This window comes from Ursus arctos, chromosome X, assembly GCF_023065955.2.
Source record: "Ursus arctos isolate Adak ecotype North America chromosome X, UrsArc2.0, whole genome shotgun sequence".
Lineage (NCBI taxonomy): Eukaryota > Metazoa > Chordata > Mammalia > Carnivora > Ursidae > Ursus > Ursus arctos.
Window position 1 is genome coordinate 32,072,981 of NC_079873.1, and position 27,434 is coordinate 32,100,414.

Here is a 27,434-nt window from a genome sequence, read left to right on the forward strand (position 1 = left end):
ATTAGGGAATCCATTCCATTTACAATAGCAACAAAAATCATACGTTATCTCGGAATTAACTTAACCAGAGACATAAAGGATCTATATTCTAGAAACTACAAATCACTCTTGAAAGACATTGAAGAAGACACAAAAAGATGGAAAAATATTCCATGCTCATGGATCGGAAGAATTAACATAGTTAAAATGTCTATGCTACCCAAAGCAGTCTACACTTTCAAGGCCATCCCGATCAAAAGACCAATGACATTTTTCAAAAAACTGGAACAAACAGCCCTTAAATTTGTGTGGAACCAGAAAAGGCCCCGAATCGCCAAGGAATTGTTGAAAAGGAAAAACAAAGCTGGGGGCATCACATTGCCAGATTTCAAGCTATACTACAAAGCTGTGATCACAAAGACAGCATGGTACTGGCACAAAAACAGACACACAGACCAATGGAACAGAATAGAGAACCCAGAAATGGACCCTCGGCTCTTTGGGCAACTAATCTTTGACAAAGCAGGAAAAAACATCCAGTGGAAAAAAGACAGTCTCTTCAATAAATGGTGCTGGGAAAATTGGACAGCTACATGCAAAAGAATGAAACTTGACCACTCTCTCACACCATACACAAAGATAAACTCTAAATGGACGAAAGACCTTGAGGTGAGACAGGAATCCATCAAAATCCTAGAGGAGAACATAGGCGGCAACCTCTATGACATCGGCCACAGCAACTTTTTTCATGACACATCTCCAAAGGCAAGAGAAACAAAAGAAAACACGAACTTGTGGGACTTCATCAAAATAAAAAGCTTCTGCACAGCCAAGGAAACAGTCAAAAAAACTAAGAGGCAGCCCACGGAATGGGAGAAGATATTTGCAAATGACACTACAGATTAAAGACTGGTATCCAAATCTACAAAGAACTTCTCATATTCGATATACATGAAACAAATAAATCATAAAATGGGCAGAAGATATGAACAAACACTTTCCCAATGAAGACATCCAAATGGCTAACAGACATATGAGAAAATGTTCAAAATCATTAGCCATCAGGGAAATTCAAATCAAAACCACACTGAGATACCACCTTACACCAGTTAGAATGGCAAAAATTGACAAGGCAGGAAACAATTGTTGGAGAGGATGTGGAGAAAGGGGATCCCTGTCACACTGTTGGTGGGAATGCAAGTTGGTACAGCCACTGTGGAAAACAGTGTGGAGGTCCCTTAAAAAGTTAAAAATTGAGCTACCCTATGATCCAGCAATTGCACTACTATTTACCCAAAGATACAGATGTAGTGAAGAGAAGGGCCATATGCACCCCAATGTTCATAGCAGCACTGTCCACAATAGCTAAATCATGGAAGGAGCTGAGATGCCCTTTAACAGATGACTGGATTAAGATGTGGTCCATATATAAAATGGAATATTACTCAGCCATCAAAAAGAACGATTTCTCAACATTTGCTGCAACATGGACGGCACTGGAGGAGATAATGCTAAGTGAAATAAGTCAAGCAGAGAAAGACAATTATCATATGGTTTCACTCATTTATGGAACATAGGAAGTAGGAGGATCAGTAGGAGAAGAAAGGGATAAAGAAAGGGGGTAATCAGAAGGGGGAATGAAGCATGGGAGACTATAGACTCTGGGGGACAAACTGAGGGCTTCAGAGTGGATGGGGATGTGGGAATGGGATAGGCTGGTGATGGGTAGTAAGGAGGGCACATATTGCATGGTGCACTGGGTGTTATACGCAACTAATGAATCATGGAGCTTCACATCAAAAACTAGGGATGTACTCTATGGTGACTAACATACTAAAAAATATTAAAAAAATAAATCAGAAATAAAATTCAAAGACATAAAAAAATAAAGAGAGAAATCAATAACAGTACAACAGGACACTTTAATATACCCACTTACAAGAATGCATAGATCATCCAGACAGAAAATTAATAAGGAGACATTGGCCTTAAACAACAGGTTAGATCAGATGGATTTAACAGATATATAGAATATTCCATACAAAAGCAACAGAATACATTCCTCTCAAGGGCACATGGATCATTCTCCAGGATAGATCATATGTTAGGCCATAAAACAAGTTTTAATACATTTAAGAATATTAAAATATCAAATATCTTTTCTGACCACAGTGGTATGAAATCAGAATTATAAGAACACTGGAAAATTCATTAATATATGAAGATTAAACATGCTATTGAACAAAAAGTACCCTGAGACAAATGAAAATACAATATACCAAAAATTATGTGATGCAGCAAAAGCAGCCTTATGAGAGAAGTCCATAGTGATAAATGCCTATCTCAAGAAGCAAGAGAAACCTCTGTAAAACAATCTAACTTTACACGTCAAGGATCTAGAAAAAGAAAAACAAAGCTCAGTGTTAGAAGAAAGTAAATCAGATCAGAGTGGAAATAGATGAAATAGACACTAGAAAAGATCAATGAATGGAGTTGGTTCCTTGATGACATAAAACTGACAAACCTGTAGCTAGACTCACAAAGAAAAAAAGAGTCAAAATGAGAAATGAAAGAGGAGACATTACAACTGATAGCCCAGAAACACAAAGGATAATGAGATACTACCATGAAAAATTACACAAGAAATTTGACAACCTAGAAGTGGATAAATTCCTAGAAACATACAACCTTCTAAGATTCAATCATGAAGAAACAAAAAATCTGAACAGACCAAATAGTAAGGATACTGTATTGGTAATTGAAAACCTCTCAAAAAACAGAAGACCAGGACTTCACAGCTTCACTGGTGAATTCTCCCAAACATTCAAAGAAAAATACAAATCTTTCTTAAGCTCTTTCCCCCAACACACAAAAAAAGGAGGAGGGAACACTTCCAAACTTATTTTATGAGGCTAGCATTTCCCTCACACCAAAACCAGATAAGGATACCATAAAAAAAAGAAAATTACAGGCTATATCCCTGATGAACACGGATCCACAAATCCTCAACAAAACATCAGCAAGCCTGTTCCAACAATACATTAAAAGAATCATACACCACCATTAAGTGGGATTTATTCCAGAATGCAAAGATGATTCCACATCTGCTAATCAATGAGATATAACATGTTAACAAAATGGAGGATAAAAATTATATGATCTCAATAGATGCAGAAAAAGCTTTTGACAAAATTCAACATACATTTATGATAAAAACTCTCAACAATTGGGTATAGAGGAAACAAACCTCCAAATAATCAAGGCCATATATGACAAGCCTACAGCCAATATCATACTCAATGGTGAAAAGCTGAGAGCTATTCCTCTAAGATCAGGAACAAGACAAGGATGCCCATTCTCATCACCTTCATTCAACGTAGTACTGCAAGTCCTACCGCGAGCAATTAGACAAGACGAAGAAATAAAAGCCACCCAAATTAGAAAGGAAGTAAAACTTACTATTTGCAGAGACATATCATATATGGAAAACCCTAAGGACTCCACCAAAATACTGTCAGAATAAACAAACTCAGTGAAGTTACAGGATACAAAAATCGACATACAAAAATCTTTTGCCTTTTATACACTAATAACAAACTATCAGAAAGAGAAATTAAGAAAACCATCCCACTTACAAGCGCATCAAAAAGACTAATAATTAGAAATGAGTTTAACCAAGGAAGTGAAAACCTATACACTAAAAATTGTAAGACACTGATGAAAGAAATTGAAAAAGACACCCAAACAAATGGAAAGTTATTCCATCTTTGTGAACTGGAAGAATATTGATAACACGTCAATACTATCCAAAGCAATCTACAGAGTCAATGAAATTCCTATCAAAATTCCAAAGCCATTTTCACAGAAATAGATCAAACAATGCTAAAATTTGTACAGAATTACAAAACCCAAAGCAATTTTGAGAACAAAGCTGAAGGTATCATGCCTCCTGATTTTAAACTATACTACAAAGCTATAGTACAATACAAAACAGTATGGTATTGGCATAAAAACATATAAATCAATGGAGCAGACTACAGAGCCCAGAAATAAACTCATATACATATCGTCAAATTTATGACAAAGGAGCCAACAGTATAGTGGGGAAAGGACAGTCTCTTCAATAAATGATCTTGGGAAAACTGGACTACTGTCTTACACCATATACAAAAATAAAATGAAATGGATTAAAGACTTAAAAATGTAAGACCTGAAACCATAAAACTTCTAGAAAAAAAAAAAATAGGCAGTAAGCTCCTTGACATAGGTCTTGGTGAGAATCATTTGGATTTGACATCAAAAGAAAGGCAACAGTTCTGGGGAAGATGGCAGATTAGGAGGATCCTAGGCTCGCCTCTTCCTATAGACACACCTAGATGATAACACCCATATCTGTGAAAACAACCCAAACAATGACACACGGATTGGTGTAACAGACTCTCCACAGCTAAATGTAGGAACGAAGCCACATTGAAGAGGGTAGGAAGGGTAGAGACGCAATCAGGAGACAGACTAACCCGCGGGACTGTCCATGGGAGGGACACTGTGGGCATGGAGAGGGGAGAGGAACAGACCCCACACCAGGCACCCCAGGGAAGACAAATCCCCATTAATATCTGGCTTTCAAAACCACAGGGGCCTACCTTCACGAATTCTTACAGTGGGGCTCAACACATAGAACTTTAAAAATCAGTGGGCTCAGATGCAGGAGAGCCTGAAGGCTACAGGACACGGAGTCCCTGCCCTTAAAGAGGCAGCACAGAAGAAAGCCCTGCTGAGATACAGCAGGGAAGCAGCAGTTTGAAAAATGCCTGGGGCATATGGGGAAAAGATTTATCATCTCAGAGCATGTGCTGGAGAGGCAGAGATCTTGGAGAGATTTCTCTAAGAACAGAAGAGCTGGAGGGCCCCATTTCCTACTTGACCTCCAACCTAGATACATGGACACCTGGCAAGACCAGCATAGTACCAACACCCTTCACCTATCTGGCTAACAGTGGGCCCTGGCACCTTGGTGGCACTGCACTCCCCCCCCCCATTCTCCAACATCCCCTTAGCAGGAATCCATCCAAAGTAGTGTCCTAAGAGCAGCAGTGTGCAAGCAACCCCAACACAGGCCAGCATCACCCCTAAAGTGTCTCCTGCCCTGAGGGGAGGGGAAGAAAACCGTACACACCAGTTCAACTTGGGCCCCAGCAGTGGACTGGGAGCACACATCTGGTCTGACTGCAGGTGCTGCCCACCAATGAAAGCTTCTGAGGGTCCAGTACACAGAAAGTACTCTGGTGCCACACTTCTGGCAAATGTCTGGTCTGACCCAACTCAAGGCCAAGGGGGCCCCAGACTGGCCCACTGACAACACAGGGACCAAACCCTGCCCACAACAGGCAAACAGGTCCTGATGAACAGGGTACATTGCACTGCAGGGCACTACAGGAAGAGCAGGAGATGTATCCAACTTTCTGAACACATAAACAGACACAAAACAAGGAGACCGAAGAATATGTCCCAAATGAAAGAACAGGGGGGAAAAAATCACAGCAAGAACACTAAAATAAATGGAGATAAGTAATATACCTGATAGAGCATTTTAAGTAATGGTCATAAAGATTCTCACGGACTTAAGAGTGGAGGACCGCAGTGAGATCCTCAACAAAGAGAAGGAAAACATAAAAAAAGAATCAGAGATGAAGAACTCAAGTGAAATTAACAATATGCTAGATGGAATAAATAGACTTGAGGAAGCAGAAGAACAGATCAGCAATCTGGAAGACAGGGTAATGAAAAGCAATCAAGCCTGAATAGTAGAGAAAAAAGAATAAAAAATGAAAATAGATTAAGGGAACTCAGCGACACCATCAAGCCTAATAACATTTGCATTACAGGGAGTCCAGAAGAAAAGGGGACATAAAATTTATTTGAAGAAATAATAGCTGAAAACTTCCTGACTCTGGAGAAGGAAACAGAAATCCAGATCCAGGAGACACAGAGAGCCCCTAACAAAATCAACCGAAGGAAGTCCACACCAAGAAATGCAGTAATTAAAATGGCAAAAAAGCAGTGATAGAGAATTTTAAAAGCAGCAAGAGAAAAAGAAAACCGTTATACACAAGGCTACAACCCTATAAGGCTATCAGCTGATTTTTTAGCAGAAACCTTGCAGGCCAGAAAAGAGTGGCATGACATATTCGAAGTGCTGAAAGGGCCTACAACCAAGGATGCTCTGTCCAGTGAGGCTACCATTCAGAAAGAAGGAGAGATAAAGAGGTTTCTGGACAAACAGAAGTTAAAGGAATTCATCACCACTAAACCAGTCTTACAAGAAATGTTGCAGAGGAGTCCTTGAGTGAAAAGGAAAGACCATAAGCAGGAATAAGAAAAGTAGGAAGCACAGAAGTAGTAAAATCATCTATTAAAAAAAATCGGTCAAGGGACTCACAAAGTAAAAGGATGTAAAGTTTGACACCCCATACCTAAAACAGGGTGGGAGTGGGGAAAAGTAAAAATTTAGGGCTTCTAGAATGGATTCAAACTTAAGCAAGCATCAACTTAATATGCATAGATGTTATATAGTAAACCCAGTGGTAACCACAAATAAAAAAAAACAGTAATACATATGCAAAAAAATAGAGAAAGGAACCCAAGGACATCCCTAAAGAAAGCCAACTTATGAGAGAAGAGAGCAAAGGAAGAAAGGGACAGAGAAGAAGGACAAAAAGAGCCATAAAACAAGTAACAAGATGGCAATAAGTACATACCTGTCAATACTAGCTTTGAATGTGAATGGACTAACCATTCCAATCAAGACATAGGGTGTAAGAATGGATAAAAAAAAAAGACCCATCTGTATTCTGCCTACTAGAGACTCGTTTCAGACCTAAAGACACATGCAGATTGAAAGTGAAGGGATGGAAAAAAATTTATCATGCAAATGGAAGTGAAAAGAAAGCCATGGTAACAATACTTATATCAGACAAAAGAGACATTAAAATAAAGACTGTAATGAGAGACAAAGAAGGACACTGTATTATTATAAAGGGGACAATCCAACAAGAAGATATAATTGTAAATATCTCTGCATCCAATGTGGGAGCACCCAAATACATAAAGCAGCTATTAATAAACATAAAGGAAGTAATCGATAGGAATACAATAATGGTAGGGGGCTTTCACACCCCATTACATCAATGGCTAATTCAACCAGAAAAATCAACAAAGAAATAGCAGCTTTCAATGACACACTGGACCAGACATATCAACAGATATATTCAAAACATTCCATCCAAAAACAGAATACACATTCTTTTCAAATGCACATGGAACATTCCTCCAGAATAGATTACATGTTAGGCCACAAAACAAAGTCTCACAAATTCAGAAAGATCAAGGTCATACCATACATTTGTTCTGACTACGACATTATGAAACTTAAAATCACTTCAAGAAAAAATCTGGAAAGAAACAAATACATGGAGGTTAAATGACATGCTACTAAACAATAAATGGGTCAAGGAAGAAATCAAAAGAGGAAATCACAAAATATTGGGTGACATATGAAAATGAAAACACAATGGTCTGGTGTCTTAGTGATGCAGCAAAAGCTATTCTAAGAGGGAAGTAGATAGCAGTACAGGCCTACCTCAAGAAGCAAGAAAATTCTCCAACAACCTCACCTAAAGGAAAAAAAAATGAAACCCAAAACCAGTAGAAGAAAGGAAATAATAAAGATTAGAGCAGAAATAAATGAAATACAACCTAGAAAACCCCAGAACAGATCAATGAAATCAGGAGCTGATTCTTTGAAAAGATCAACAAAACTTATAAACCTTTAGCCAGACAAAAAAAAAAAAAAAAAAAAAAAAAAACTTAAAAGCAAAAATTGTGGCAGAGAAGTAACAACCAAACTGCAGAAAAATAATCATTAAGAGAATATTATGAAAAACTATATGCCAACAAATTGGACAACCTAGAAGATAAATTCCTAGAAAGATGTAACCTCCCGAAAGTGAATCAAGAATATAAAATTAAAACAATTTACCAGCAATAAAATTGAATCAATAATCAAAAAATTTCCAATAAACAAAAGTCCAGGACCAGATGGGTTCATAGGTGAATCCTACCACACATTTAAAGAAGAGTTAATACCCATTCTTCTCAAAATACTCCAAAAAATAAAAGTGGTGAGAAAGCTTCCAAATTCATTCTATTAGGCCAGTAAGACCCTGATACCAAACCAGATACAGACCACAAAAAAAGAGAGCTATGGGTCAGTATCTCTGATGAACATGGATGCAAAAAATCTCAACAAAATATTAGCAAATCAAATCCAAGGATACATTAGAAAAAAACCATTCACCATGATCAAGTGAAATTTAGTCCTGGGATGCAAGGATGGTTCAATACTCACAAATCAGTGTTATACATCACGTCAATAAGAGAAAGGATTAAAACCATATGATTATCTCCACAGATGAAGAAAAAGCATTTGACAAAGTACAATATCAATTCATGATAAAAAAAAAAGCCTCCACAAATAGGTTTAGAGGGAACATACCTCAATATAATAAAGTCCACATATGAAACCCCCACAACTAACATCATACTCAGTGGTGAAACACTGAGAGCTTGTCCCCTAAAGTCAGCAACAAGACAAGGATGTCCACTCTTACCTCTTTTATTCAACATAGTACCAAAGTCCTAGCCACAGCAATCAGGCAACAAAAAGAAATAAAAGGCATCCAAATTGGTAAGGAAAAGGTAAAATTTTCACTATTTACAAATGATATGACACTACATATAGAAACCCTAAAGGCTCCACCAAAGATCTACTAGAATAAATGAATTCGGTAAGATCACAAGAAACAAAATCAGTACAGAAATCCATTGTATTTCTACACACTAATAATAAAGTAGCAGAAAGAGAAATTAAGAAAATAGTCCCATTTATAATTTCATCAAAAACAGTAAAATACCTAGGAATTAACTTAACCAAGGTGGTGAAAGATGTGCATTCTGAAAGCTACAGAACATTGATTAAAGAAATAAAAGATGACACAATGAAATGCGAAAATATTCCATGCTCACAGACTGGGAGAAGAAATATCATTAAAATGTCTATACTACCCAAAGCAATCTACAGATTTAGTGCAATTTCTATCAAAATACCAACACCAGAACTAGTTCACAGAACTAGAACAATCCTAAAATTTGTATGGAACCACAAAAGACCCTAAATAGCCAAAGCAATCTTGAAAAAGAACAAAACTGGTGGTATCACAATTCCAGATTTCAAGATATACTAAAAAGCTATAGTAACCTAAACAGGATGGTACTGGCACAAAAACAAACACATAAATTGGTGGAACAGAATAGAGAGCCCAGAAATAAACCCACAATTATATGATCAATTAATCTTTGACAAAGGAGGCAAGACTATGCAATGCGAAAACAGTTTCTTCAAGTGGTGCTGGGGAAACTGGACAGCTACATGCAGAAGAATGCAACTGGACCACTTTCTTACACCATACACAAAAGTAAACTCAAAATGGATTAAGGACCTAAATGTGAGACCTGAAACCATAAAAATCCTAGAGGAGAACACAGGCAGTAATTTCTCTAACACTGGCCATAACACTATCTTTCTAGATATGTCTCCTGACACAAGGGAAAATTAAAAAAAAAGCGATAATAAACTATTGGGACTACGCCAAAATAAAAAGCTTCTTCTGCACAGCAAAGGAAACCATCAACAAAAAGGCAACCTACATAATGTCATTTGCAAATGACATAGCCAATACAGGGTTAGTAGCCAAAATACATAAAGAACTTTTAGAACTCAACACCCAAAAAACCAAATAATCCAATTAAAAAATGGGCAGAAGAGATGAACAGAAATTTTTCCAAAGAAGACATACAGATGGCCAAGAGACACATGAAAAGATGCTCAACATCATTCATCTGGGAAGTGCAAATTAAAACCACAATGAGATATCCCCTTATACCTGTCAGAATGGCTAAAATAAAAAACACAAAAAAGAAAAAGTGTTTGGCAAGGATGTGGAGAAAAAGGAACCCTTGTGTGCTGTTGGTGGTGATGCAAACTGGTGCAGCCACTGTGGAAAACAATATTTTCTTGAAAAATTAAAAATAGAATTACCATACAATCCAGTAATTCCACTAGTATGTATTTACCCAAGGAATAGGAAAACACTAATTTGAAAAGATATACGCACCCCCATGTTTAGTGCAGCATTATACACGATGGCCAAACTCTGGAAGCAAACCAAGTGTCCATCAGTACATGAATGGAAAATGAAGATGTGATATATAGATACACACACACACACACACACAGGAATATTACTCAGCCATAAAAAATATGGGATCTTGCCATTTGCAACAACATGGATGGATCTAGAGTGTATAATGCTCTAGGTGAAGTAAGTCAGAGAGTGACAAATACCATAGGATTTCACTTATATGTGGAATTTAAGAAACAAAACAAAGAAAAAAAAAGAGACAAACCAAGAAATAGACACTTAACTATAGAGAACTGATGGTTACCAGGGGGAAGGTGGGTGGGAGGGGACATGTGAAATAGTTGATGGGGATTAAAGGATATGCTTATCTGGATGAGCACTGAGTAACGTATATAATTGTTAAATCACTATATTGTACACCTAAAACTAACACAACACTGTATGTTAATTATACTACAATTAAAATTTTTAAAAAGGAAACAAAAACTAAAATAAGTGAGAGTACATCAAACTAAAAAGCTCTGCACAGCAAAGGAATCCATCAATGAAATCAACATGTAACTTACTGAATGAGAGAAAATATTTACAAATCATTTATCAGTTTGGGGTCAATAGCCAAAATATATAAGGAGCTCATACAACTCAATAGCAAAGCAACAAACAATCCAATCAAAAAATGGGTAGAAGACACAAACAGATGTTTTTCTAAGGAAAACATCCAGATGGCCAACAGGTATATCAAGAGATGCTCAACATGACTCATCCTCAGAGAAATGCAAATCAAAACCACACTGAGGTATCACCTCACACCTGTCAGAACAGCCAAAATAAAAAAAAAAATCACACACACAAGAAACAACAAGTGCTGGTGAGGATGTGGAGGAAAGGGAACCCTTGTGCACTGTTGGTGGGAATGTGGTACAGCCGCTGTGGAAAACAGTATGGAGGCTCCTCAAAAAGCTAAGAATAGAACTATCAAATGACATCTGCACCTCCATGTTCACCACAGCATTATTTATATCCAATTCTATCTTGGATATCCATAATATCCAAGACCTGGAAACAACCTAATTTTCCATTGATGGATGAATGGATAAAGAAAATGTGGTATATATACACAATGGAATATTACTGAGTCCTAGAAAAGAATGAGATCTTCCCATTTCCAACAGCACGGATGGTCCTTGAGGTCATTACACTTAGTGAAATAAGTCAGACAGAAAAACAAATACCATGTGTTCTTACTTATATGTGGAATCTACAAAAACTGAAAAGAGAAAATACAAAAAGTGATCTAATAAAGCAAACAGACTGGTGTTTTTGTGAGGCAGGGGTGGGAAGATGGGCAAAGTGGGTGAAGAGGGCCAAAAGGTACGAGCTTCAAGTTATAAAATAAGTCCTGAGCACGTAATGTACGGCATGGTGACTGTAGTTAATGATACTGTATCATCTATTTGAAAGTAGCTAGGAGAGTGGATCTTGAAAGTTCTCATAAAAAAAATTATATCTAGGTTGTGACAGACAGATGTTAACTGGAATACTGTGATGATCGTTTTGTAATATATATAAATATTGACTCATGATGTTGTACAAGTATAACTAATGTTATAGGTCAGTGACACCTCATTTTATTTTAAAGATTTTATTTATTTTAGAGAGAGAAGATGAGCAAGTGGGGGAGGAGCTGAGGGAGAGGGAGAGAGTCTCAGACTCTGCGCTGAGTGTGGAGCCCAACGCAGGGCTTGATCTCAGAACCCTGAGATCATGACCTGAGCTGAAACCAAGAGTCAGATGCCTAACTGACTGAGCCACCCAGGTGCCCCAATGATACCTCAATTTATTATGGAACTTTACATCAAAAACCAGGGATGTACTGTATGGTGACTAACATAATAAAAAATATATATTATAAAAAAAATTAAAAAAATAAATATAAAGAGGGGAAAAAAGAAAGTTCCAGCCCTGTGAGTCAGCCCTTGGCAAGAGCCTTGGGAATGTGGTCCCCTCAACCACACGCCAGGAGGTCCCATCAGGAACCGCGATGGCAATTGGTAACAGGAAAGTAATAGAAGATGAATCTGGCTAAATGAGGAAAGAAAATTTGAACTCCTGGGTTACTATAACACCAAGTATTTTACTACAGTTCTCCTGAAGCATCCCTCCATAAGGTGATGGAATTGGTCAGGATAGAAATACGTGTTTTTATTATTCTAACTGAATCACCTATGTCAATCAAAACTTTCCTTGAAGGCTCTGGTGAGAATGCCAAAGTAAATATGCTGTGGGGGGTCATGTACAAACACCCGAATACCAAACATCTTCTCCAACGGAGATAGGCAAACTGAAGAACTCCGTAACAACCTGCTTTTTGCTCCTGCTCCTGCTTCTACACTTGCATTCCCACTTGACACGCGCTTTATCTTGCAAACAGTGTAGGCCCTCCTTGAAAGAGATAAGGGGTTAATGACTCCTTTCAAACAGATGACATCTAAGGACCAGGTGAGAATGACCAGAGGAAGTCATCATATGCACATTCCAGACCAGCGACACTAGGCCTCTGGACACCAAGGCCCCCTGGCTCCAAGGACTAACACGTGGGTCCTCACCTTTGTTCTAACCGGTTCCTGGATGCCTGAGAGGACATGGACACCAGACCACGATCCTCAATAAAATCCCCAGACCCTGAACCAAAGGCGAGACACTCTCTCCTTTCCGAGTTTCCCTGGACTCTCTTGACCTGCATGCTCTCTATACCTTCGATCCACTCTACCTACTTCCACCTCCTGCTGGCTTGCATCTGATTTCTGTCCTGTGTGCAGACAGGGACCCTCCAGGCTGGTCCTCAGGGACCCCGCTCTGACTCCTTGGACCCTGCCTGCCGACATCACCATGATTTAATTTGTAATTTAGCAAGTACCCGAAAGGATGTGATACGAGGGCAGGGGACAGCAAACCTTTTTTGCTAAGGGGCCAGGTAGTATTTTAGGCTGCCCGGGGCTGGATGGTCTCTGTCCTGACTACTCAACTGTACCACTGGAGCCCAAAAGCAGACATGGACCGTGCACAAATCAATGAGTGGGGCCGTGTTGCAATCAAATTTCACTTACAAAAGCTATAGTTTGCCAACATAGAGGAAAAGCAAGTTGCCTGGCTTATTCACTTTTCTACAAATTAACAAGAAATTGGGAAATGTATGCTTGTGTATATATAGCCTGTGAGGCCAATTTCCCACACAGTGGAGTCGTGCAGCCTTGTGACACCTGAAGAGCAAGTCCCCGCTGGGACAAGGGGATACAGAGATGGAGGGAGGGAAGGTGGCAGGGATTGGGAGTAAGGATGTAATGAACTGAGTTCCCATCAAAGGAGCCTACAAAACTTGGCATGGTTCTTCCAAGTTTATGGGAAGCCTTTCCAGTACACGGGAAGAAGGAAGAGAAATACATTGAATAATGAGGAGTCTAAGTGCTGAAATGAGAAGTAAAACTGCAAACTTTACAAAATAAGACAATCTTGGTTTAATAAAGATTTTATTGCGGGAGGGAGAGAATGCGTGTGGGCATGAGCAGGGGAAGGGAAAGAGGAAGAGAATCCCAAGGAGACTGCCCTGAGCCCGGCTCAGGGTTCAACGCGGGGCTGGATCTCACGACCCCGAGATCATGACCTGAGCCGAAATCAAGAGTCAGATGCTCAACTGACTGAGCCACCCAGACGCCCCTCAACCAAGATTGTTTTGAACACTTAGTCTTATTTTTATTCCCTGGAGTAGACGAAAGGTTTATTCAAAAGAACTGTGCAGCACCGTGTCCATGACCCAGCTTAACATCCTGCCTCTTTCCCAGTCAGGTTGGCCATGCTTACTGCAAACCAGCTTCTGGACATAATCTAGGAAGTTCTAGCTCGATCCTTTCCTGTTTTTATCTCCCCCTACCCCAGCAAAGACTCTGGTTGCCTCACTTTGTAGCTATAAAATTTACACAGCTGAGAAGGGCACATTTCCTTAGAAAAGTGTGCCTCAAACTTTCGGTTGCTCAGGAATCACCTGGAGGTCTTGTTAAAGCGTAGATTAGACCCCATAGATCTGGGATGGGGGAGAATTTGCATTTCGAACAAGCTCCCAGGTGATGCTGATGCTGCTGGTCCACAGACCACACTTTGAGAACCACTGTTCTTAAAGACAGCCATCACTCTCGGAAGAGCTCTAAGAGAGTGGGGGAAGCCCCCTGGGGCAGGATCTGGGGCCTGAAGGCTCTTGGACTCCCCTCATCCCTTGAGCCAGCCTCTGGGGCAAACAATGGAATGATGGCCTCCGGCTGAGGCATATCCCAGACAGGTCCAACCAAGACAACTATTCTTTGGCTGGGCCAGGACAGCAGGTCGATTGGGCTTACTAGGAAAGACAAAGAAACCCTATTAGTTGGAAAACAGTTGGGTTAGCTCTGGGGAGTCGATGTTAACCAGGTTAGGCCCTAGAGCCAGAAATGAACAGTGGTAGCTCTAAAGCGCCAGTTCCCGGAGTTCCCAGAAGATGGACGAGGCACTGACCCCGGCCTTCGCCTTTAATGAAACCACCAGGCCCTTCCCGTTAGGGCTCTCCCCCCAGCCTGGGCCTGGCGGCAAGGACTCACCTGCAGCATTCCCAGCTGCAGCCTGTAGAGAAGGTTCCGGGCTGTGGGGGTGGACACGATGAGGAGTCTCCTTTTCTCATAAAACTGATCCAGAAGCGCAGCTGCTGTTCTGACACCCACATTGACATTCATGGCTGGAATCAGAAAGGGCCCGATGAACGAGAAAGCCTCTACTTGTTCTGGCTCAACATAGCCTGCGAGGACGGGCAGAGCATACGCGAACACAGAAGAAGTAAACCCCCAGGCAAAGTTTCTGTTGTGTGTGTGTTTTTGTAAAGATTCTGAGAGAAAGCGTGAGCTCGTGTGAGTTGGGAGCAGGGCAGAGAGGGAGGTGGGGGGTGGGGGGTGGGGGAAGAGAGAGAGAGAGAATCTCAGGAGGACTCCACGCTGAGCACAGAGCCCGAGGTCAGGCTCAATCCCACGACCCTGAGATCATGACCTGAGATTAAGAGTCAGCCACTGAGCCACCCAGGTGCCCCAGTTGTAAGTGGTTTATTCGGGACATGGTCCCAAGAAGCACTGGGTTGGGGAATGGGGAGGTGTACTGGTTTCCCCTTGCTGCTATCACAGATCCCCATAAATTTAGGGGCTTAACACACAAATTCTCCTTCACGTCTGGCAGTCAGAAGTTTCAAATGGGTTTCACTGGGCTGAAGTCAAAATGTTGCTCCCCTGCCCCCGTCCGCCCCCCCCCAGGGGGTTGCTCTAGGGAAGAATCTGTTTCCTTGCCTTTTCCAGCATCTAGAGGTCACCTTCATCTCCTGGCGTGTGGCCTTGCTCGCATCTTCCACGTCAGCACCGCGGCACCTTCACCTCTCTCTTCCCTCTGCCTCCCTCTTATAAGGACCCCGGTGATTACACTGGGCCCACCTGGCGAATCCAAGCGACCCTCCGCATCTCCAAATCCTTAACTTAATTGCCTCTGCAAAGTCCCTTTTGCCATGTCAGGTAATATACTCACGGGTTCTAGGGATTAGGATGTGAACATCTTTGGGGGGGTGGGCATTACTGTCCCTGCCTCAGAGAGTGAGACAGGGAAGGAAAGGAGTATGTTCTTTCTACTTTAATGTACGAAAGTGAAGGACCTTGGGCATTTAGCTGATGGTCTACACGTGTCTCTCTCTCGCGCGCCCAACTCTGAATGGCTGGGGTTAAAGAGAAAGAACACAGTTGAGGAAGTACCCCAAAAGTATATAAATATATGTCCAGAATTTTCTGACTAGTTCAAATTTCACACCATGATCACTACTCAGCCCAATTTGTGCTTCTTGGGAATAAGAGCTGACGTGAACTGAGTGCTTACCCCGTGCCAAGCACTGCTCTATCCCACTGTTCAGTGGGTATAACCTCATTTAAGCCTTACAACAGCCCAAGTAGTAGGTATTATTTTCCTCATTTGACATTAGCAGGAAAAATCCCGAATGCCCAAGGTCTGTGTGACTTTCAAAACAGTGCTGCAAAGCGGGCATTATATTGTCCATATGCACTAATGTCGTGGCTTTGCAAAAAAAAAAAAAAAAAAAAAACACACAAAAAACAAAGACAGAACAAAACAAAACCTTACATGTGTAGAAGGGAAGAACAAGGGTGCCTAAAGCCGACCCTGCTGATTCACAAAGTCGCGAATGGCAGGCCCTGGTCCCCACCTCCAGCTTCCTCCTTAGAGGACGTGAAAGAGAAATGGACAGAGGGCAAGGAGGAGGGTGGATGAGATGAGCGGCCCTAGAAATTCGAGGACCATCTGCACCCATCAGATGAAGAGGGATGACACTGAACCTTTCCAAGTGTATGGAGTGAAATCCTCCCTCCCTCTACTGGAATCCAGAACCCACGGGTCTTCAGGTTCTGCTGCCGGCTGGGGAGAGGGCTGCACGCATACCTGCGCAGGTGGGCTCCGTGCCAGACCAAGCCAGGTTGGACTGACAGACTCGGGCAGGGCTGCCCTGTAGCTCATAGCCACCGATGCAGGAGAACTCACAGGTGGCCCCGTAATTATCGCCGTCACTGGAGCACTTCATGTAACCATTCTCCGGGGCGTTGAGTTTGCCGCAGCGTCGGACTGTAGGGACACAAGGCCAGAGGCGGCTCAGCGCTGAGCTCCCCCCCACAGAGTAACCAGGGAAGGCGGCAGCCATGCAGTCACGCTTCTATCTGGGCCTGTGAATGAGGGAGGGGGCACGTAGGCCTATCTGGCCGGTGGGTGGGCCTGGGCGTGGTCGCTGTTCATACCAATGAGACCACTGAGATCGAGTGGTTTAGTCCTCTGTCTTACAGATGAGGGGGTTGAGCCGAGAAGAACGAAGAATAAAGAGGGTTAGTAATTAGCTGCCCAAACCATGTGGCATAAAATAAATCTTCAAAGTACTTTTTTCAGGGAGAAGAACAAAGGTTCTGGAACACCAAGAACATGGACTCCCGGTGGCCCAAGCTAGGGGGCTCTTAACCTCCTTTATAAAAGGACTTACAGGCTTTAGCTGGTCACCCAAGCCCAGGGATGAAAATGTTATCAAAATAATATTCTTCTGGGACAGCCAGCCATGGGCTCATGCGAGACTAGCTTACTGCTCGCTCAGGCCTCTTAAATAATCTGCCCACGCTGAACCTCATCCGGATTTGTATTGTGACATTCAGGTGTTAAGATGGCACCCTTCCCCTCACCTCATCGTCAGAGGCTAATCCAAAGCTGGCAAGTATCCCTATGGCAGTGGGCACTCACAAAGGGTTCCTGCTTGAGGGCCGACTTCCCTTTGCTCTTGTAACGAGAGGAAAAAGCCAATAAGCAGCATTCTTACCTCGTACTTTAACTCGAAATTTGCAAATGCCCTTGTTCTCAGCTCTGTCATAGACTGTGTACTGGATCTTGTGGTCTCCTTCTGGAAAATTCGAGCCTGGGGGGAGGCCTTTCAGAATAACACTTAAAAGGGGGAGAAAAAAACAGGAACACCAAACATGAACGTTAAAGGCCTAACAACAATTAGGTCATTGTGGGCCTAATGATCAAAGATGATGATTACGGGCATTTCTTGAGCCCCCACTCTGCACTGGACGTGGAGATACTGAGGGGCAGCCATTAGGCCAGTTTGACTAGAACAAAGATTTCTTGAAGAACAGAATTTCCTGAGCTTTGTTCTGCTTTGGAAGAGCAGTTTGAGACCAGAACATGGAAGTCCCCAAGTCCTGGGAAGTTTGGATCCATTTTTTTCACTGGAGGGTAGAACAGAGAATGGGGGAGACTGAGAACCCAGGGCCCCAAGTCTTCTTCCCATCCCACCTTTGTTCCAGGGGGAACCCTACACTGCCTCCCTTTGGGGAGGATGAGCGAATTTTCTGCGAGGAAAACCATTTAAGAGTATAGTCCAAGCAGTCATCGGCAATTTGGGCCTACAGGGGTTGCTAGAATTATCTCTAGTTTTTCTCTGTCTGGCCCAGTGTGGAGATCTTTCCTGAGCAAAAGGCAAGTTGATTATGATTCCTTTATTATCCTAATGTAGTAGTAGTAGTAAATAATAATAATAATAATAGTTCTTTGCACGTACATAAACCCTATATACATATTTCAGGCACGGTTCTAGGTATTTTACACATACTGGTTTATTTAATCCTCCCAACAACCCCATGAGATAGGAATTATTATATCCATTTCACAGATGAAGAAACTGAGGCACCAAAAGGTTAGGGAACTTGCCCAAGATCACACGGCTAGGGTGACTCTATAATCTTTCTTCTTGGCTGTCTGATGAGAACACCAGTAGGTACGGCATGATCGAATCCCAGGTCGGTGGGTTGGCTTTCCGACAGATACTTAATTTGCCTTCTCTCTGCAGTTCTTAGCAATGATGAGAATATTTGCTAAGAATGACCGTGTGAAATTACCACTGTGACCACCGAAGAGAGCCTTCCACAGAGGTGGACAAGGTGTGTGTTTCTGAGGTACGAATTGAAGCACAACTCAAATGCAGATAACCCTGTTCCATCTGTGACCTGAAAATAACGGTCTTCAGGAGTCAATGAGGGAGCTCACAGGAAGCACTTGTCTCAGAGAAGCACGTGCTCTCTAGAACCTTCCCTCTTAGAAGGGGACCATAGAACAGTAGCTTGTATGAGAGATATGCTGGAGAAGCAAGGAGCCCACGTGACAGCTGAAAAGGCGACGAGCCAGCCTTCTTGGAATTCTTGCTTCTGTCTGGAGTGTGCCCCCCACAGCATCCTGCTCCAAGCCTCTGCTGGTTCGGGCTGTAGAAGTCTAGAAGCAGACAGCTGCTTGGAACGGAAGGCTGGGGGCTACTAAGGTGCTCTTTGAAACGGTCACGCTTCTCACCATAACACACAGGCGACCCATAAAAATGCCAAGGTCTATACCCTCGTTAGACAAACACAGTCATCTTTGTGTATATTATACAGGAGTTGAACAGCAATTGCTGTCGTCAAGATCTAAGAACCTATGATGTGCCAGGGACTGGGCCAGGCGTTGTGCTAGGCCCCAAAGTTCCAAGATAAATAAAACACAATCCCTGTTTCTATCATCTGTGACTTACTTTTTAATCCCAATTGCCTAAAATTTCTCCTGAGGGCTTTGTGACCTGTGGATATGACAGCAAATATATAATGTTCTTAATACGCAAAGCTCTTCCTTTCAGGAGTTATAAGGAGGCACACAGCTAGTAATAGTATTTAAGCTAAATAGCGTACTGGGAGAAGTGAACAGGATGGAGGAACAAAATGTCTTGCTTGGGGAGAAAGACGCAACATCTTCCTAGTAGAACATGTTCTCTTACTGCCCATAATTGCTTAAAATATTTCCTCTTGCACAGCCTGGGTCGACAGGATTCTAGCAAGCGTTTCCCTGCTGTGAAGCTCAGAGGCAGCGAGTCAGAGGTATCCTTTCTCCCCAGGTGCACACTCAAGTGGGCTGGTCTGACAGGGCCATGAACTTGAAGGCACGGATGTGAACATGCCGACATGAAATAGTGGCCTCTAGGAACGTGAAGGCCAAGCAGATGGCTGCAGGGGTACAGGCCCAGATGCTAGATTAGAACATGTGCAGAACTTTCCTAAAGGGAATCACGCATTTTAAAAAGCATTCTGGATGTATGTCAAACTCTTCACTCAGCTGGTCCTGGGGAATAGGGTTGGGGTAGGGAAGAAGGCAGAAGAAGAACCCTTCTCTTTTTTTATAAGCTTCTTCTGCAAGTGTTTAATGTAGTCACAAGTTTAAAGATTCATTTATTTACTTTAGAGAGAGAGAGAGCGCGAGCGAGCAGGGGGAGGAGCGGAGGGAGAAAGCATCTCAAGCAGACTCGATCTCACGACCCTGAGATCAAGACCTGAACCAAAACGAAGAGTCAAACGCTTAACCGACTGTGCCACCCAGGCGCCCCCAATATAGTCGCAAGTTTAAAAAAACATACTAAAAATCAAGTTTTAAAAGAAGCAGTTGCAAAAAACAAGGGATAGAAAGTTCTGCACTAAACCACACTCAGAGAGCACCAGGGAGGCAGCATTTGGCTCTACCTGGGAGACACAGAGGCTTCCCAGGCATGTAGGTGATGGCTTAGAAAGGCCTAGGGGCTTCAGTAGGAGCCCTCTGGGCAGGCAATGGGGGTGATTCTATCCCAGAGTTAACCAGCTGGTGTTCTCTTTCTCCTCCCGTCCCTCTTCGTCCCACCACCCCTTCTCTTCCCTTCTCTCCTTTGACAAATATTTACCGAGTCCCAACTCTGTGCTTGGCGTGGATCTGGGCATCTGGGGTCTGGCAGTAAACGTGCTATAGTGGAGACAGGCAAGACACAAGGACGGAAGTGAAATGTACAGTAGGTCAGGTGCTGAAGATGACAATGGAGGGACTGCTGAAGGAGGGCCGTACAGACTCTGACAACATAAATGGACCCACATGGATTCACTTCCCCGCGCTGGCTAGTCAAATGTCTGTCATAAAAGCAGCAACGTCCTCCTCACCGACGGGTCGTACTTACTCAGTTAGGATGCCGTCTGCTGTATCTCTTCCCTCCGGGGTCTCCCAGGACACCCGGACCGTCAGCTTATTGGGTTCAGCAATGCGTTCCTTCACACTTGGGCACTTGATTCTAGGAGGTTCCATATCTGAAAATAGAACCAGAAGATTCTCACCATCATCAAGAAATAGCTTGTCAACTGGGGGTGCAACACCCAGCGTGTGACATGCCCATAGCTCTAGATGCTCTCCATTTTCAAAGGGTCTGTTCACCTCGCTGTATTTCTCTTCCCTCCATTCATCCTGCCCCTTCTCTCCTGCTGAGCTCGGAGGAGGGCTGGAGAGCTCCTACACGCATGGCTACACCTGGCCGTGCAAGGCGGCTTCCGGGGTAATTGATTAGCCACAGCAACTTCTCCCCGTGCTTCCAAACTCTGCTTACTGACTTCATGACACTGCAGCCCACCCAGCTAGAAGACGTCCCGCCTTTAAAGACAGCAGCAGAGATTATCAGAGAGGGGGACCTTAGCTGTCTTCTACTTTGATTCAATTCAAGGCAACACATCTCTACTGAGAGGCTGCCTTATGCAAGGCCTCATTCCTACTGCTGTGTTAGAGGGTGCACGAAGGCAAGAGAATCATGTGCTCCTCAAGCGGTTACGGTCCATCGGGGCGGATTATTGTCACCATATATAGGATAGGACACGAGGCAGAGTATGGCACGGCCCCAGGTGAGGTAAAAGTAAATGGGATGGAGGTTTCAAGGAACGACCCACTGGTCTATTTTATGGATGTGGAAACTGAGGCTCAGAGAGCTTACGTGATTTATTTATGGCCAGGCATATAAACAGTGATAGGGTGAATTATAACCCAAGCCCAAGCATTTACCCCTGCAACAAGCTCTCTCTCCTCTGGCTATGTCCATTCTCAACTGTCTAGTATCTTACAACAAACAATGGTGTGTCTGGGTCCACTGTGCCCTCCAACTGCCACGGGACCAAGCCTATGGTTTTGTGTTTGGGGACAGCAGTTTTGCCTTGGCTCTGGCCCTACTGAAGTTCCCTGAGTAGCTTCTCTACCTGGTAATAGAATTTCTGCTCCCTCAGTATCAAGGATGGGTTGGTAATGAGGACCAGAAATAAATGAGATGTCAATCCGCGCTGGATTGGATTTCATTCTGTTATAGCTGAAGTGAAGTCACAAGAAGGAGGGGGCTTCAAACTTTTGTAAATTCCACTTGATGATTCTGAACACGTAGAGAACATATTTAAAGATGGCCTAGGGGCACCTGGGTGGCTCAGTTGGTTAAGCATCTGCCTTCGGCTCAGGTCATGATCCCAGGGTCCTGGAATGGAGCCCTATATGGGGCTCCCTGCTCAGCAGGGGGTCTGCTTCCCCCCCCCACCCCTCCCCACAACTTGTGTTCTCTCTCTCCCTCTCTCAAATAAATAATCTTTAAAAAAAATAAAGACGGCCTAGCAAGTTAACAACATTTAGATGTGCATTGCTTTCCATGTTAACTGGTAATTATTTAAATGCATCTATGCTACAACCTGAATGAAAATTAAATATCATTTGATTCTGAATCACAAACATCTTTGAGAGACTAAAGCACCACGTATAGTCTTCATATACTTTCTCCTACGTCTTGTCTAATAACTTCTCATTTTATTTAGGGTCAGAAATTATGAATAATTTGTTCAACGGTTTTTGCCTTCGGCTATCCAAATTCATACGCATTCATGTCATGCGTCGATGGAGTGTGAATTTACAAACCTTAATACGCGAATCCCAAATCGAGTAGCTACCATACTTTATGGCATCTAAGTTACAACCCATTTTGAGATACATCCCAATTTCAGGGGTATTAAAATGTACAACCATACGCCTCTTAACACTGATAAAGTATATACATGTTCTGATGAGATGGAACGTGCTTTAAATGCATTCGAGGTATTTTCATTTGCTAAGTTTTTTTTTTTTTTAAATAATCTTATTTTTGTTATGAGAGGTGACAGAAGACATCCGTGTATAATTGAGATGAATGTTTCACAGCTCTGGGTGAATCACGACGATGAGTGTACAATACCTGCCCCCTGCTGGCCAAGTCTAGCTGGCGCACTCATCACGGAAAGCCTAGTTACTTATTTTTTTAAATTTAAAGCAAAAGGGGGAGGGGCTGAGGACAGGAGACAGATTTCAATGCAAAATTAGTGTTCCCATATGTTCTTGGGGTGACACTGTCCGAGGGAAGAGATACGCCTAGTCTCTGCGTCATGTAAACTAAACAGCTGAATGACGTGCTGTGTTTTCTGAATCCGACCATGCGCACCGACATTGTGAGCAAACATGCTCCAGATTAGGTTATCTGGGTGAAGGCTCTCGAGCTTCCCAAAGCCAGCTTATATCCGGCTAACAATGATCAGCCGAAACTGGCCTACTTTTTCAGAATAAGTGCTCTTCCAAACTAGAAACAGGGAAAAAATCAATTGTTAAAAATAATAGCTAGTATTTGCTGAACCAACCTGCCTTCCCGCCCCAGGCTGAGTACTATGCCTGCATTATTTCACTGACTTCTCCCTGCTGCCCACCAACTAAGTGTTGTTATTACCAACCTCATTTGTACACTGGGAAGTATTTCCTCTCTTGTGGAATTTCTCTGCGGTCTGGGATTTTAAGATACGATCACATATTTTTTAATTATCTTAATAAGCCAAACACTTCTGTCTGCCTGCCGCTGACGTAATAGTTTCCTCCAACATGTACATTCTTTTGGGGTTGCCTGCTACAGCTCTGCTCTGAATCCTCGAAGAGCAGATTCTGTTGCACCCTCAAACATTCTGTCCTTACATTCAGCAGACGAGACCAGCTGGCCTGCCCTTCAGCAGATGTTCCAGAAACCTAAGCCTATTATTACACAGCCATGGCCATCATTGCTTTTTATAAGTGATCATAAATTTCCGTGAATGAATTGAACAAAGTTACTATAGAAACATAATTACAATTCCCTGTTGAGTCAGGAGGCCCACAGCCTGTGTGGAAACCCTGGCCTCTGCCTATTACAGGAGACATCTGACCAACCGTGTCCCTCCTCTGTGCTCTAGTCGCTCGAGTCGCCTCTCTGCATTTGAAATATCACAGACAAGGGCCGCCTGAGTGGCTTGGTCGGTGAAGCGTCTGCTTTCAGCTCAGGTCATGATCCCAGGGTCCTGGGCTCAAGCCCCTTGTGGGGCTCCCTGCTCAGCGGGGAGTCTGCTTCTCCCTCTCTCTCTGCTCCTCCCCCCACCCCCTGCTCGTGCTCTCTCTCAAATAAATAAACTCTTTAAAATACATATATCAGACACAAATATATTTCACCGTATCAACTACTGTTTATCTGACAAGCTTGGGAATCCTTAAAACGTCTCACCAGGTGGACGGTAGAAATAAGAAAGAAGTTCAAAAGGATAGTGTCCTGGCCTACAGGTAACAAGAGAAAAAAAAAAAGCCTTTTAAACTAAGGCTATAAATTAACTGCATGGTAAAATGTTTCCTCAAATAGTGTTTTCCATTGGAGATCTGTGTTTGAAGATGACTGCTAGACATATGATTAATAGGTGCTTCAGAACATGCCAGTAACTTGTATCTGAGACTGCACGACCTGTGGGGGGGGGGGGTGTCCTCTCTTTGCTTCATTCTCAGGCAAGATTATATTCCTACCCCAAGTCAAGGGCTGCCCCCACTCCTCGCAACCATGGACTCCATTCAGTGCCTGTTTCCTGACTTTCTACATACCTGGCTTTCTATCTGCTGCTTCTCTCACTTCTAGCCCTTGACCTTTCACACCAACTTGCTCTCACTCTGTACAGTCAACGTGGCAAGGACTGGTGGTTGTTCCCCCACTCTCTGATCCCTCTTATTTTATAGCAAAGGAAGTTGGCCTGGGCCTTTGGCCTTCCGGAATAAAGACCACATTTCCCAGCCGCCTTTGCAGTTAGGCATGGCCACGTGATGTGTTCCACCAATGGGCTGTGAGGAAAAGAGACGTGGGCACCTTCTGGGCTGCGCTGTTAATAAGGGCAGGAGGAGCATATCCTTTTCTTTTTCCTCCCTCCTCTACCCTGGTTTGAATGTGGATGTGTGGGGGGAGCGAGAGCAGCTATCTTAGACTGAAGAATAGCAAGTGGGAAGGAGTTGGGGCCTAGCACCTAGGACACTGCCCAGGGCTGCTTAAGCACAAACATTGATATAAGAACAGAACTTCTGTCTCGTTTGAAGCATTATGATGTTGGCCTTGTTAACAGTACCTGAACTGGTATGTAAGCAATCACACCAGTTTTTATAGCATCTTGTATGGCATCTTCCAAGATGTATTTCATTAATGACTTCCAAGCACTGATTTTGAACAAAGAATGTTGTGGTGAATTTCCTGCAAAGATGGCTATTCATAATCCCCTTATATACATGCAGCCCTTCCTACCAAGAGGTAGACTCTATTTTACCTCCCTTTGAATCTGTTCCAGCCTTGTGACTCACTTTGACTCACAGAACTTAAAGGAAGTAACGCTATGCCAGTCCCCAGTCTGGGCCCTTAAAGAGTTTGCACCTTCAACTTTTGCTGTCTTGGGAGCCAGCTGCCATCTAAGGAAGTTCAATTATCTGACTGGAGAGGCCACGTGAGGAGGATAAGAAATTATGAAGGGAAGGAGAGAGGGGGGAGGGAGAGAGAGAAGGAGACTCAGCCAAATCCCAGCCAGCATAGCCAACTGAGGTTCCAGACATGTGAGTGAAGCCATCTTGGATCCTCTGGCCCCAGTCAGTGACCTCAGCCATTACCATGCGGGGAACAGAGATGAGCTGTCTCCAGGCAGCCCTGCCCAAATCTCCAACCCAAACAACCAGGAGCAAAATAACATGGTCGTTTAGAGCCACTGAATTTTGGGTTGTCTGTTATGCAGCAATAGATTACTGATACAGATACAAAATAGTCTGAGGCTGGTGACAGAGGAAGGAAGCAGCCACTTCATGGGGCATAGAAATAGAGTGACTGCCAAAGACAGAACACACCTGGACACTGAAAACTTGCCCAACTGTTTGTTCCCCCCAGCTAGAGTATAATCTTTGTGGATGTCTCTGGGAAGTGATTCTGATTCTTTGGTATCATGGAAGGTATTAGAAGATTCTCCCCAATGGACGAAAGAGGCAAGAGCGGAAGCAATGAATTCCACAGTGAAAAGTCACCATCTTCACCAGAAAGACACCCAACTGAAAAGCGGCTGGTGGTACGTTTGTATTAGAGGTGGTCACCAGAAGCTTACCTGTTCGCTTTGTACTAACAAATCAGGCCAGGGGAGAAAATGTAGCACTATCTCAATCGATCCAGTTGTCTCAAAGCTGACACTAGCTTCCTGAAAGTCTGCAAAAGGATGTGTGTTTGTCAACCCGGGAAAAATTTAGCATAATTTAAGATCGACAAGGACACACTGATACATTTATTCTTAGCCTCATAATCTTTGTATCTTCAACCAAATGTGTGGAAATAAGGCAGGGCAGCCCAGCAAACCTCCCTGTGGGTCAGTGGGTAAGCCCACCTGTCAGACGGTGGGGAAGCCAGAAGAGCATTCCATCCTGTGCGTGCATATCTGCAATCTCAGAGAGTATTTTATTCTAGAATCCCGTTTTGCGCTAACTCTCCCAATCTATTCTGTTCTGCAGGAGACACAAAAGAAGCAGACAGCAATTCCAAAAACCAAGTTGGTTTGTACATTGTCCTTTGTTAAAACAGCTAAATGGGGCTCTTTGCATGTCAAAAGATGTCCGCTGGGTTCTCATTATCTGTGGTTTTTAAACTTTCTTTAATGTTTTCCCCTTCCTCTTTTGGCGTAGGAAATAGAGTTGGTCTAAAGGAGAAATCACGTGTCAACTTGCAATCTGGTCCCTAGATGAGTACTTGTAATTCTAACTGCCCATTGTTCTATCTAACTGCCAATGCAACCCAAAATAACTACAAATGGAAAGAAAGAAAAAACATCCCCCCAAAACAATAGTTGTTTCGTTCCAAGGTTTCCTTTTTTTCTATATCAATGGCAGTGGTGGCTCTTGAAATAGTTTACCCTCCGGCAATTGCAGTGGGATGCTTCCCCAGCATTGTCTTCTTTCTATAGCTGTTTCGGAAATAACCGTGGGTTTGAATCCGCTGCCAGAGTGTGGTCTGCAGAAGAGAATTCGTTTTAACTCATGGCACTTTCGAATAAGCCAGACCGCAGGACTGACCACCTCAGAGTGGAAAGCGAGCCCAGGGTTCTCTCTCCCCCCCGCCCCACCCCAGGTCTGGAGGAGAGCTGGGACGATTTTCTCAGCACTCAGCAAAGCGCTGGCCAAGATGCGCTGCTAGAAGCTGTGTGGAAATTTGGGGACTACTCGGCCACCATGTGTCAGCATCTAAAATAGGCTGAGGCTCTGCATTATGCTCAAGGACCCCCTAGCCTTGCCAACATACAAAGTGATGAAACAAATGTCATACATTTAAAGCCCAAAAAGTCAATGACATCCCTGGAGTCACATTCCCTGGGGACAGACTCCAGCTTATCTGTCACCAAAATCAAAGAATTGCCTGCTTGCATTGTCCATTTGTCTCCTTTT

General features: G+C 43.0%; 1 protein-coding gene across 2 annotated transcripts in view; it reads right to left on the bottom strand.

Moving 5' to 3' along the window:
• The window catches only part of SRPX (sushi repeat containing protein X-linked), a 113,789-nt gene that overhangs the window by 29,915 nt on the left and 56,440 nt on the right, over nucleotides 1-27,434 (bottom strand). For both annotated transcript variants that reach the window (XM_026513294.4, XM_026513295.4), the window contains 4 exons: nucleotides 20,836-20,962; nucleotides 17,656-17,777; nucleotides 16,743-16,922; nucleotides 14,864-14,997 (listed from right to left, as the gene is read on the bottom strand). In XM_026513294.4, coding sequence (XP_026369079.1) covers nucleotides 14,864-14,997; nucleotides 16,743-16,922; nucleotides 17,656-17,777; nucleotides 20,836-20,962 — 563 coding nt within the window. The remainder of the gene's footprint in view (nucleotides 1-14,863; nucleotides 14,998-16,742; nucleotides 16,923-17,655; nucleotides 17,778-20,835; nucleotides 20,963-27,434) is intronic.